The sequence below is a fragment of the Lonchura striata genome, chromosome 5 (assembly GCF_046129695.1).
Source record: "Lonchura striata isolate bLonStr1 chromosome 5, bLonStr1.mat, whole genome shotgun sequence".
Lineage (NCBI taxonomy): Eukaryota > Metazoa > Chordata > Aves > Passeriformes > Estrildidae > Lonchura > Lonchura striata.
The window spans coordinates 4820767-4833572 of NC_134607.1; the positions used below are offsets into that span (position 1 = coordinate 4820767).

The 12806-nt window shown below is 42.6% G+C and overlaps 1 protein-coding gene across 7 annotated transcripts in view; it reads right to left on the bottom strand.

Annotated features, from left to right (window-relative positions):
* The window catches only part of ETV6 (ETS variant transcription factor 6), a 125758-nt gene that overhangs the window by 76525 nt on the left and 36427 nt on the right, over positions 1-12806 (bottom strand). For 3 of the 7 annotated variants that reach the window (XM_021529940.3, XM_021529945.2, XM_021529946.3), the window contains 2 exons: positions 6685-6859; positions 3554-3589 (listed from right to left, as the gene is read on the bottom strand). The exons of 1 other annotated variant lie outside the window; for it this stretch is intronic. In XM_021529940.3, coding sequence (XP_021385615.1) covers positions 3554-3589; positions 6685-6859 — 211 coding nt within the window. Of the gene's footprint in view, positions 1-3553; positions 3590-6684; positions 6860-12806 lie in introns of those variants that run through there. 3 more of the 7 variants (XM_021529941.3, XM_021529942.3, XM_021529948.3) reach the window with 3 other exon arrangements.

Here is a 12806-nt window from a genome sequence, read left to right on the forward strand (position 1 = left end):
ACTTTTTCCGAATAGCCAACCTATATTTCCCTTGATACAGCTTGAGACTGTGTCCTTTCATTCTGTCAGTGCTGCCTGGAGAAAGAGACTGACCCCTGCCTGACCACAGCCACCTTTCAGGGAGTGGTGGAGAGTGATAAGGTCACCCCTGATCTCCTTTTCTCCAGGCTGAGCACCCCCAGCTTCCTCAGTTGTTCCTCACAGGAATTGTGTTCCCAGCCCCTCACCAGCCTCTTTGCCTCCCCTGGAAGCACTCAAGTGTCTCAATGTCCTCCCCAGCCATGGCACAGGAGCGGCTCAGACTGGGCTTCCCACCCATCCAAGTTCCCTGTTTGGATGATCTCTTTGAGGCTGGCCTGAGATTCACAGTAAGAAACCCCTGGGATGCAAGGTGGAGCAGATGAGTTCAGTTCAGGTGAGCACCAGAGGGTACCTGTGGAACAGCCTACCTTAGGTTAGAGGCATGATCAGTGCCCCCCCAGCTCAACAACTGTTTGCCCAACAACTGGACACAGCTCAGAGTCCTGTAGGAGCTTTGCTGGGGTTAACCAAAGTAATGGGTACTGAGGCTGACAGGATGGCTGGCTGAGATTTCCACACTCCAGTCAGCCTGTCAGTAAGTTATAAACTGAAATACCAGAAGGCACTGCTGGATGGACCCTCTCTGAATAGCCTGTGGTAGAAGACAAAGACGTAATATCAAGATTAAATACTGCAATAAGGTGTTAGCAAGCAGTGCCATTGCCAGGCTTAATTTTTTTCTTTTTTTGTCATGGGTTGGTATTGGTTACATATAAGGTGAAAAACAGATTAGGAGAAAAGGCAAAGGCAGGCAGAGGGAAGAACAAGGCTTAAGTGGCCATAATGTCAGAGAAGAGCTAAGAGAAGTCTAGGAGAAGCCAATAATTTGACAAAGAGGCCAGTCCAGGTCCCACGAAAATCAGTGGGAATTGAACCACTCATTTCAGCAGGACCAGGATTAGTCTCAGCCAGTAATTTGACATTCTGGCCACCTCTCCCAGTCCCTTTGTCATATGAAGCTTTTATTTTATTTTCCCTGTATGTGCGTCAGTCAGTTTTGTTCCACAAAGATCCTTCCAAAGCAAATATTTTCATTGCTTGCTGCTCTAAATGTGGCTTAGGGTAAAGGGCTTTTTTTCCCATCTCACTGCATACTTTCAGTTCAGTGCATTGAATATTCTAGTAACTAAACAACAATATGCTTAATGCTTCAAAGTGGCTTTCCAGCTGCTAGCCAAAATTGTAGAATAATTAACAGGTGCCAAAGGATTAATAAAAGGAGTAGCATAATTAATAGACACTATACAGAAAAAAAATGAATCCCTGGCAATCCTGAGTGTTGTTGTTTCCTCCACCTTCTCTTAATTGTTTCCTGCATTCCTTTAATAAGAAAAAAAAAAAAAAGAAAAAGAAAACTAGTGCCCTTAAAACACAAATGATACATATAAGCAACAATGCATGATCAGAAGAAAGAAACTGGCACCAAACTGCCTTCAGGTCTAATAAATGCCTTAGTTTAAAGAAACTGCCCAACTACCTGTCCTACCCTACTATTCAGGTCCACACAGAACTTTATTGCATTATATGGTACAGCTAAGGTCACACAGATGCCAAACCAATACAGAAGCACTAGACTAGTTCCCACCAAATAACAACACAAATAGCCATGCAGAAAGATTCCTATGAAACACTCAGTAAAAACTTCAAGGCCTTTAATATAATCTTTGCAGAAAACAAAACAAATTTCCTTTCTGTCCTTAGTGAGGGAAGTAGAACGTGAAGTTTATCCAAATCAGCTGTGACGTGGAACTTTTCACACACTGGAAAACCAAAGTCCAGAACCCAAGCCTACACAAGAAACAAAAAGCACTCAAATGATTTCACAAATAGGTCTTGAGCTTTCCCTACTATCACAACACCCCAAAAGTAAGTGGAGTCAAGACAACAAAACTTCTCCCCTATGAGGTGGATGCACATACTGTGACATCTCAAGTGTACCACTGCACTCTGAACATCAGTGCAAACTGTTGCAGTGATGTTAGGGATTCAGAAAAAAGGCAACAGTAAGAAAAATTAATTGTTGCCAAGAAGAATTGCTTTTGTGCACAGAAAAGTATACGCAGCATGTCTTACTATGACAATGGACTGCAGACATATGAAGGATGCCAACATTAAGGAGAGAAGAGTAATTAGTTCAGAGGAACAAATGAACTTGTTTTCATGTTTGCATCAAGAGAAAACTCTGAAATCTTTGCCCATGAGATCACTCTCCCTAAACAAACACACACATGCTCCCAAGAGAAGATGCCCTTCAGAGATAAAAATCAAGCTGTACAAATCAACATAAGCATGGAAAAGGGAATGATGTTACATAGGATCAGAGCATGCAACAAATCCTTTCTCAGCACTGGGATTTCTTCTGTCTCTCCTGTTGAAGAAGTTTTATATTGAAGGAAACAAAAGGAAACCATTAAGCCTGTAGCACACATTTACAGTTGCTGTTTTAGCAAGCAAACTGCCTTATTTTAATCTCATATATTACAAAAAAGGAAAAAGCTGTTTTCTCCATAATTCAGAGCATAGACACGGAAAAGGGTTCTCATATTCATTTCTTATATGCTGTATCCTCTATCCAGTTCTAAGAACTTTTTTTTGCAAGATATTGGCCATAGCATAAAATAAGTAGTTAATAACATTTTACCATATGAGACAAAAAATAAAATTAAATTTTCATTATCACAATATCTGGGCAGTTTCCGTATTATTTTTCAAAACAATTAAGAGTCTTTGCACTCATGGGTTTTTTTTCATTTTACACTGGGGATCTAAAACAAGGAGTCCAAGGTCCCAGAAGGCACCAAAGGCAGCACCTTGTGTGTGAACTGAACTTGCTTCTCTTCAATCCTCAGTAAGAAAATGTCAATTTTCCAAACACTCTTTCTATCTGACATTAGCGTAGTCTGGTGGAGATCATATATACCATGGCAGACACACCAGGGACAAAGAGCAACTGTTTTCTGTCTACATACTTGAAATGTAGGAAAAGATACTCCCCGGCTCCCCACTGATATTTTGTTGACAATGCCCCTAATACTCTGTTCCTAGTGAATGTTAGGCAGTCAAGTATGTTTAAAAGTATGGGTCAAAAGTCCCTTACAGAGAAGTGCTGCACCAGAGAAAGTTAAGTTTTATCCAGAAATTATTACTGTCCCAGAGATTTAAAGTTAAGACTGATTATACTGCATTTCTATACAATAGGCTGGCTGGGAAGAAAGTAGCTACTTCAAATATGAAAGGCTGTGTGAGAAAGGGGAAGTGCCTTCACATCACCCCAAGGTTTTTGTCTATATAATTTTAGTTCTGTTGACCAAAAAGAAGGAAGCTTGTAGCAAAGAGAGGTCCACATTCCACCTTCAAAACTGCACCTCTTTTCCCAGTCTCTGGATGAAATCAGTGCAGCCTACCTGAAGCTCATTACCTCACTAAGCAGAGAGAAATAATTTATCACATCAAAGGAAATTGCTTTACTTACTGTTCTGATACTTTTGCTTGGTGCTCTCAGAGTGATCTGGAACATGAGAAACAGTGAAAGTTCTTATCAGAAGGCATAAAACTGCCCGAACCCAGAGAGTGCTCTACATGTTCCACATGAAACATTTGTCTCTAGGTCTCTCTTTGGGTCACCTGCACCTATGGCACAGGTAGTGAAGATGTGTGGGCTGGGACTGAACCCTGCCCTGGTGTTGCTGAACACCATCAGAATGTCATGGAAACAGGAGTGCAGACCTGACAACCTATTGGCTGTGTGTGTGTGAGTGCAGGAATTTACCACATCTCCCTGTTCTACTGCAATGAGGCAGGGCTGGAAGAAGTTATTATGCTCCACATAAACAATAAAAACAACCGTAGGGATGGAACCTGACAAAATCTCAGACCCTGGAAATCCTCAGACTTTGCAAACCTAAACCCAACCTTTATACACAGCCTGAACTAGAAATTAGTTACTTTGCCTGACTTCTGAGACAGTTTGGATTTAAGATCAAAGCTGTACCTCAGACACATGTCTAAATATAAACAAATAAAAAAAAAAAAAAGATAGTCCATGCAGGAACTGAAAAACCCTATATTAATACCACTTAAAATCTCATGACATGAAATCCAAAAGGAACTGAGTTATTTCTATACACAAGACCACTGGAATATCAGCTTCACTTTTGTTTGACTTCACTTTAAGAAGGATGTCTGAAGTGGGAGTCAGTTCACAGAGGTGATAGAAACAGAATTTGAAATCTGAAAGCTTAACAGGAAGACTGATAGCCTTAAGAACCTTTCTTTCTCTCCAGTTTAGCCAAGAAAAGGTTAAGAAGTGACAATCTAAAAGCACCTATATCAGGAGGAGTCTTTTGACAATATTTAGCAGGAAAGGCGATAATGAGATCTAATAGTTGGAAACTGAACCTGACTAATTCAAACTATAAATAGGACACTTAAAAAAAGGCAAGTAAGGAGATAATTAAGCATTAAAAGAACATCTAGAGACCTTATATCCTCCTCATCACTTAAGTTTTTTACATGAAGAGCAGAAATCTTTCTGCACATGTTGTAGCTCAGTTACTGAACCTAAACACAGCAGTTACTGCATGAAGTTTTGTAACAAAAGATATACCGGAGATCATTTTAGAAATTCACAATGGCTGCTCCTAGCCCAGATATGAAGCTATGTACTTAGAGTGGTTTTAACAGTGTTTGGGTGGTCTGTTGATTGACAACCTTTTGTGTCACTATTGACTGCACACTGAGCTGCAAAATACTACACTGCCATTGACTACAATTAGTAAGGCTATGTAAATGTGTTCCATGTTGTTTATGACCTCAGACACTAACTTTATGGAAGGCTATTTCACAGATATTTCATGATTAATCATCTGTGCTTTAACATTGCAACAAGTCAGACTGGTGTGGAAATACTAAAGGGAAAGAAGCCTTGCAAGTTTAAAAATGTGCCAAGCAAAAGAACAGAAAAACCAAAACAAGAGTCAAGGTGAAAGGTTGGATCACATTCTAAAAATAGTGTGAAAAGTCTTCACTGAGAGGAAGCTTTATAAATTCAACACTATCCAGCATGCTGGCTGGATGGGAAGGAAGCAGGTACAGCATGTACTACCACTTTCAGTAGCAAGAGTCTCTGCCTCCCTGCCTTATGCATCTGCCACAGGCCGTGGGGAGGGCAATAGTAACTGGAAACCCAGTTGTGATCCTGGCTGTGGAGGGGACAGACAGTGGCTGCCACAGCAGAAGTAAACAGTACCAACTAATGCAACGAGGAAAAAAGCCAAAAGATCCAGGGATGAACAGCACCAGTATGGAAAAGAACTGCTGGGGGAAAAACTGCTTCTGTGTTGGGCTTTTTTTGTGCCTACTTTGGGCAAAGTACAGAAATGCCCTGTAAGTGTGGCAGCCAAGTCCTCTCCGGGCCTGGGGAACGGCTGAGCAGCCACACACACGTGCAGCCGGGCCTGGGAGCTCATGGATGCTCAGGCAGGGACCAGACGTGGTCAGAAACACTGCAGAGCAGCTCCCATTCCCACCAGGAAGCACAGAAAACTGGGCCATGCAGGACATGTAAGACACAGCATGGGGATGAGTGACCATGGGGCAGAGTAACTCACTGGCCAGCAAGGGAGTGAGCACAGGACTACAGAAATGCTTTAAACACAGTTTGCATCCAGAAACAGAGTGTGTGTGGAAGACAGCTGAGGACAGGAATGACACCATCTTGTGAAAAACACGGACTTCCCCCGCTAAATCCCAAACCTATTTCTCAGAGGGCAAAGCACAAAGTTTTGTTTGCTCCTGGCCCTCTTACTCATTGTTGCTTAAGTACCCCAGGAATGTAACACTTGACAAAAGTTTACCTAAAACATCTTTATTTCCATCTGAACTGCTTCCTCTCCAAAAAGGAAAATTCCACTCTTCTTGTCCCCATTCTAATTCACCTCTCACTGGCCAACAGTCCTTGGCCTTTCCTATTTGTCAAACATTAAATCATATCAGCAAGGAAATACCTGGCTCTGATCTTGCCCTCAGCTCCAGTTTTTGTTCCAATGTCAGTGATATGTCCTTCCTCCTTTGCAGCATCCTTTTGTGCACAGCTAAGCTCACTCTTCCTCCTTTCCCACTGCCTCTGGCAGCCATCATGCTAAAACACTAGAGAGCCTGGGCATCACAAGTATTTGAGACCCCTCAGAACCTGAAAATAGCCACAGCACAAACGCATTCAACTTGCCACAGCTGGTGAAACTCTGACCCTGTGTTGCAGAATATAACTGAGCAATTCCAATAAAGTGGAAGGAAACAGAGCACTTCCCGTCAAAATAAACCTCCATATTTGTGCCTATCATGAAAAACAAGCCAAATGCTTGACAAGGAGTGCAGGAGATGGGAGGGGAGATTCAGCATACCATATTTATAAAGAGTAACTTTCTTCAGTTAAAAACAACAGCCAGGAAAACCAAACCAGCTAGAGCTTATTAAAACAAAACAAAAAAAAGTCTAAAGCCAGGGACTTCCCTGCTCTCTTCTATAAAACCAGAAGTAACTCCTCACCCCACCCTGTCCCTCTCTTCAATCCAAGAACTTCAGCAGCCTCCTGCTGACACTCACGTAGGTGTGCTGGCAGTCTGACCGTGTCTTCCTCGTGCTGACACTCACGCAGGTGTGCTGGCAGTCTGATGGTGTCGTCCTCCATCCTGACTGCTTGAGCCACTGGGACATGTAGTGGTGACGAAGAGTAATTCGGTACCGGGCTCGCTGGAGGTGTGTACGAAATTCTTTCCTGCTGTTAAAAGAAAGTTGGGGGGAGGGAGAGAAAGAGAGAGCACAACATGAACTTTGGAATAGAGGTATGAAACCATGGCAGAGGAGGTGTATGTGGGTGGAAGGAAGGAAGTGTGTGCCTGGTGATGTGAGCAGCACCAGTGATGCACCTGCTGCGCAGGGAGTCCCAGAGCACACGCATAACACTGGCAGCCAGCACTGCCCAGTGCTGAAGAGAGAGGGGTGAAGCACCTTTTAGGGTGGCAGGATTACTTTTCAAGAGAGCCATGAAGATTCCAAGGGTATTCTCAGATATTTGCCAAGGGAGGAAAGTGGGGAGACTCCAAGGGCTTTATGTCAGTGAAAATCTGACAGCAAGTCCACGATACATGCATGAGTACCACTGAAGTGCCAAAACCACTTAATCTTACATTAACAAATCAGTCATGATCTGAAAAAGCTAAGTGTTTAGCACTATACTCCTCCCTACTATTTAAAAGGCATTAATCAGTAACTTTTGTCATTGCTACAGAAAAACACCATCACCGAAGACTACTCTATTTACCATCAAGTAACGCAGTATTCTTGTTTTTGCTAAATGAGTTACTATTACCTTCTTTGAAGTACTTTAACTTGCAACCATGTACAGTCAAATGGAATTAAAGGGCAACTTGTGAATGTTGTATTAGTTTTGTAACTGTCACAATTAGGTTTTTACTTAGGAAAATGCCTGACAAGAAATCTAAGACTGAAACTTCATGTTATCTGAAGGGAAAATTCTTCCATATTCTAAGCCTCCAATAATGTACTCCAGTCATAGTACAAAATATACCCTTTGTAAATAAACATAGCCACAGTTTTACAGGAACATAAAAAACCATTATTATGTGCTTCCTGGAAGGTAATGCATGTTATTCTCCAGAATACTGACACACCAGTGCAAGTATGGATTTACATCCCTGCACATATAGAAGGAGATACCATAATTTCTGAGCATTTGCAGCACAGTACAAGTGCAGCCTCTCCCCCCAACCTTGACCTCCAGCAAACGGAAAAGACAAATTTGGTGCTGGACCAAGAGTAGATAATTGCTTCCATGACAAACCACAGCATTATCACAGCCATGAGTCAGGAAAATATACTGAGGCTGATAGAGGCACCTGCAGAACTTAACACAAGCACCCTTGCCACCAAAGGGAAGGGGAGGTTTGCAAAAAACTCTGCAGACAGATTAGGTGATGTCCAAAAATAAAGGGAACACCTAGAAAGTCTTGCAGCCACCGCTTGAAAGCAAGCCCAGTTCATTCTTTTGCCAGGCACCATTTGCTGCTCAGGAGCTTGGGTAGAACCAGAAGTTTCATCAAGAACCAGAACCAGAAGAACATCAGGAGTCCCACCACAACACCCTATAAGCACACAGCAGAGAAGACTGACAGCATGTGGAGAACACATTATTATAGGTTTAGACCAAGTGAGAAGACAGGCCTGTTTCACTCCACCATCACTTTGTTATTTCTGCAAGTATGGCCCCTGTGGCTGTCAGCTCAGTACTGTTAAAAGACAAATTGTTCAATTTTATGTTCCTGTTTCCCACAAACTCAGTTTCTTTCTACTCATCACTGGCCAGGCAAACAGCAACCCATTAGCTAGCATGAATTCATTTTTTTGCAGTTACCAAATGGGGATGTTCACTGTGACACAGTGAAAGACGCACCTGTGGAGCTACAAGGCATTATTTGGTTTTCAGCTTCCCCGGCTCCTTCCCCAGCCCAAACTCTGAGCTTCCCATTGCAGAGGTGTGGCGCTCCGTGCCCATCTGCACCTCTCACCCCTGGAGGAGAGGGAGACCAGGCACTTCCCAGCATTTCCTGCTGCCATCCACAGCACAGATAATCCAACCACACTACAGCTGCTCACTTTGTTCATGGAGATATTTATAAAAAGAGGAACACTTCTGAAACACAGCCACACAGATGCCTGCCTCTGTTAATGGGCACTGGATAGGTGGGAGACCCAAAGTCCTTTTCCTCCCTCCTGAAGAATGCAGGATACAGTCCAAGGTCACGTCACATTGCATACTCACTGAATCACCACTGCAAAGACAAAGTGGCTTCAAAGGGTCTCCTCGCTTCCAAAAAGCAGGTGGGAAATGAAATTAAATCCAGAACCCATCCACTTCCCTCAAGACCCAGTAAGGTGCTGCATCAAACCAAGGCATTATGCCTTCAGTATGTGCTGCTTTTACTGATCAATCCCCTAAAGGCATACCATAACTTGATTTATACCATGGCAGTTTCATTGAGGTTTACTGTTTTAAACAAATGCATTTGATTCATTGTTTCCTAGTATTCATAAGGACAGGACAGCCAAAACCAAACAAGATATGGAACTGCAGTTATTTTTCCCACACATCTTGGATGTCTAGAGTACTGTGTGAATTACTATTTGCAGAAGGCATTTCACAAGGAACGAAAGTGAGCTAGCTTTCCAATTCCTATTTATGCCTTTGAAATGCCCTCTTACTAATCTTGCATTTTTCTGTCAGCACCTTTAGCCTAAATATCAAAGCAATTTACAGACATTAGGTAAGTATTTCTTTTTATTAGACACACAGACAAACTGAGGTACAGCAAGAGCACAGCTCAAATGAGCTAAGTAATTTCAGAGTTAAACTGTCTTGAAAAAGGACAGCATGTGCCTCTCAAGGGCAATACATTTAACAATTGCATGCTGAAAGAGCTGCTCTTTAACTGTCCTGGACAGATTTCCAAAAGGTGTGGAATGGTAATGGCACAGGGAGGTCAAGACACCGGGCTTGTGGAAAAAATTAGCTTAATCCCTGTTTGCAGCATGTGCCAGTAACGTGGCTGGCAGCAGAACTGCAAGCACCAGTCCAGTTCTACAACTGCCCCTGCTCTGTGCTCAGCCACACGCAGTGCCCAGCCTCCACAGCCAATGCACAAGGTCACTTGTGCTCCTCCAGGCTTTCTAGAGCCATGTTTCCAGGAGGTACCTATTGTGCTCACACCACTGAGAACGCATTGCATTCATCCTCACAACTGCAGGACTGCCCAATGCTTCTCTCTGTGCAATCCACCAAACGAAAACATGGCTGGTGTCTCATGCTTCTAAGGTCATGCAACCAGATACTCTGCCACTAGGAATTTTTCTGAAAGCATTTCCTAACTAGTCAAGTTTAATATTTCCCTTTGTATTACGGCCAAGAACGGTAGGCTTGTTCAAGCACAGCTTGGGAGGAAGGATAGGTAGTGCTGGTAGAACCTGCATGAACCTTACGTGCTCTTGAGCAAACAGCCTTGCTGCAGCTTAACCTACTGGTAAAAAAACTAAATCAATACACATTTGATGTGGTCCTGTGAGATTTTTGGTGATGAGTGCTAAGAAAGAGCTTGGTACTACCACATTCCTTAAAAACCACCTGCCAGGGGACTCTAGAAACCTCTAAACCTACAAGTGAACAAATGCTCAGCCCTAAACAATTACCAGCTAAGAGATTTCAAAATAGCAACTCCTGAGCATTTTGCCAGTAGCCACAAAGAGGTGACTAAAACAGATGGCATATTGCTTGCTGTCATCATTTTTGATGGGTTTCTTCAGCTCACAGGGAGTCGAGGAAGTTGCACCATAAAATTTCATGTTGCTTACAGTAATTGAAGAGCTGCACAGTCAGTTTTTATGGAAGGCCCTCCCTGGGGCTTATTCTGGTGGCTGGTGCTCCAAGAGGGCCACCTGGACAACCAGCCAGGTCTGCTGAGAGTAGGACATGCTTTCACCTGCCCAACTCAGCAGAGACAGGCTGAAACACATGGCTAAAAACCAAGAGAGGGTACGAGTTCTTTCTCTTTACTAAATATTCAGCTGCTGAGAATGCCATAAGATAAAGCCATCCCGTCTAAATCAGAAGCTATACTGACCATGACTATGTAGTAGGCATGTATTATAACAGCTGACTGGATTCCCAAAGCCATCAAAGCACACACTAATTTCAATTTGAAGAATTGGGGTACATCCTTTACTGATAAAAACAACCTTAACAGAATTTTCTCTGTCAGGAACACAAATAATTCATATTGCTAAAATAAAAATATTAATAAAAAGCCAAAGCATCAAAATTAAATTTAAAAGAAGTCTAACAGTTGAGGATGAGGGAGGCTGCAGATAGAAATAGCTTCAGGCTTTTGATATAATTGCACCCTTCAAAACTCCAAAGCAACAGCCTTGCAATCTGATAGTCTTTTTGTCCCATTTACTAAGTTCACTCATATGTCAGGCACAAAGAATAGACACATTTTTGTAGAAATGAAAATAAAAGAAAATAAAAGCTGCTAAGCAAGCTCTTATGTTGTCCCAATTACATGATTATTTCAGTAGCTGGATAAGTGGCATAGTAAAACTACTTTTTTTAATTGATAAAGCAAAGAAATGCAATACCTATTCAGCAGTTTTCAGGAAACCAAAACAGGCAATGTGGTCTGCAAATACTTTGTGCTGGACAGAAAAGGCAGCTGACCCTAATCACTGACTAAAAAGTTTCTTCTATACTGCACATAACGATACCACATAGGGAGAAAGGAATTAAAAGTGAAAGCTGACACACATTTGTCTCCCAGGGTGCTGGTGTACCGTGCCATGACATGAAAAGCCAGGCCAAGGGACCAGGAGCCAGGGGGAGCCTGTGAGGGTCTGGTTTTCCTGCTGTGGATCCTCACAGGAGTAGGTGGCTTGAGTAGAGCAGAGGTGGGGGGAAAAGGCCTTAGAGACAAGAGTGGCTGGGGGAAATTTTTCTGTTTGCCAGAAAAATTCAGAAAGCCCTGAGCATCTGGGCACCCAGCAGGACAATGACAGCAAGCCAGCCACAGAGCAGCACAGGGGAAAACAGCCCCTATTCAAGTAAATTAATCCTTAGGGAAGCAAGTGAGGGAAGAGGAAAGCAAAGGAAGACAGATGCACTGTTCACCAGTGGTTTGTATGCAATAGCAGAGCTGGATATGAAGGTCCAGAAGACCACTGTGAGATGAGTTACATGGTCTAACATAGGGAGCAGAAAAGAATCAGAGCCTCTAATGGACTGAATAGAACATTTGGGGACTTTGGTCAATGTTATAGTTTGCATACTCCAACTTCTGCCAGGGACAAAGGCTCAGACTCCAAAAAAAGGCAACTAGAGCCCTGCAGTAACAGGGTATGAATTCAACTCTCCACTTTCCTCCCCTCCCCCAGCTGCTGTCGTCTTCTTAATTTCCACAGCAGACATCTCCTAATTTTTGATCCCATTAATATAGCAATTCACATCAAATCTGTAGCAGCATAATCAGCACACTATCAGTAATTAGAGAAATTAAAACAAACACAGCTCTCTGGAATGGACCTTATGCAAAGCAGCACTGGGAAAGATTAACATCTTGTTTCCTGGGCAGAAAGCAGAGGTTGTGTCAGTAACCTCGGCAATTTTGTGAAGTACAGTTCCTCCCTGACTCCTCCTTCCAGCCTGTCCTCCCTGCACAGGGGCAGGTGATGGCTCCCCTCTCACGCCTCAATCCTTATTCAAGCAAATAAAAACCAAACACAGTGGTGCAATGGTTCATCACAAAGGGAAGGGGAAAAGAGACAATGGGGAAATTCATGCTTCTCCCATAGTGATTAGAGCCACTGTCCTAATTAAATTAAAATTGTACAGACAGCAATACCAATGCACTCGAGTGCTATACAAAGGCAGCTTGAGGAGGTCAATCACTGGAAATGCCATAATACAGCTGCATTATTGTATAAGCACTCCAAAATATTTCAAATTAGCAAGTACCAAAGAAGGAAAAATCTAGCTTAACCACACACTTAAAAAGTATTTCTTTGCCGCTAATATGGGGGAATTGAGAGTAGAACAGGCTACGTGAAAATAGTATCAGGTAAAACTTGAAGATAAAACTAAGGCAAAAAGCTCAAAGGATCAA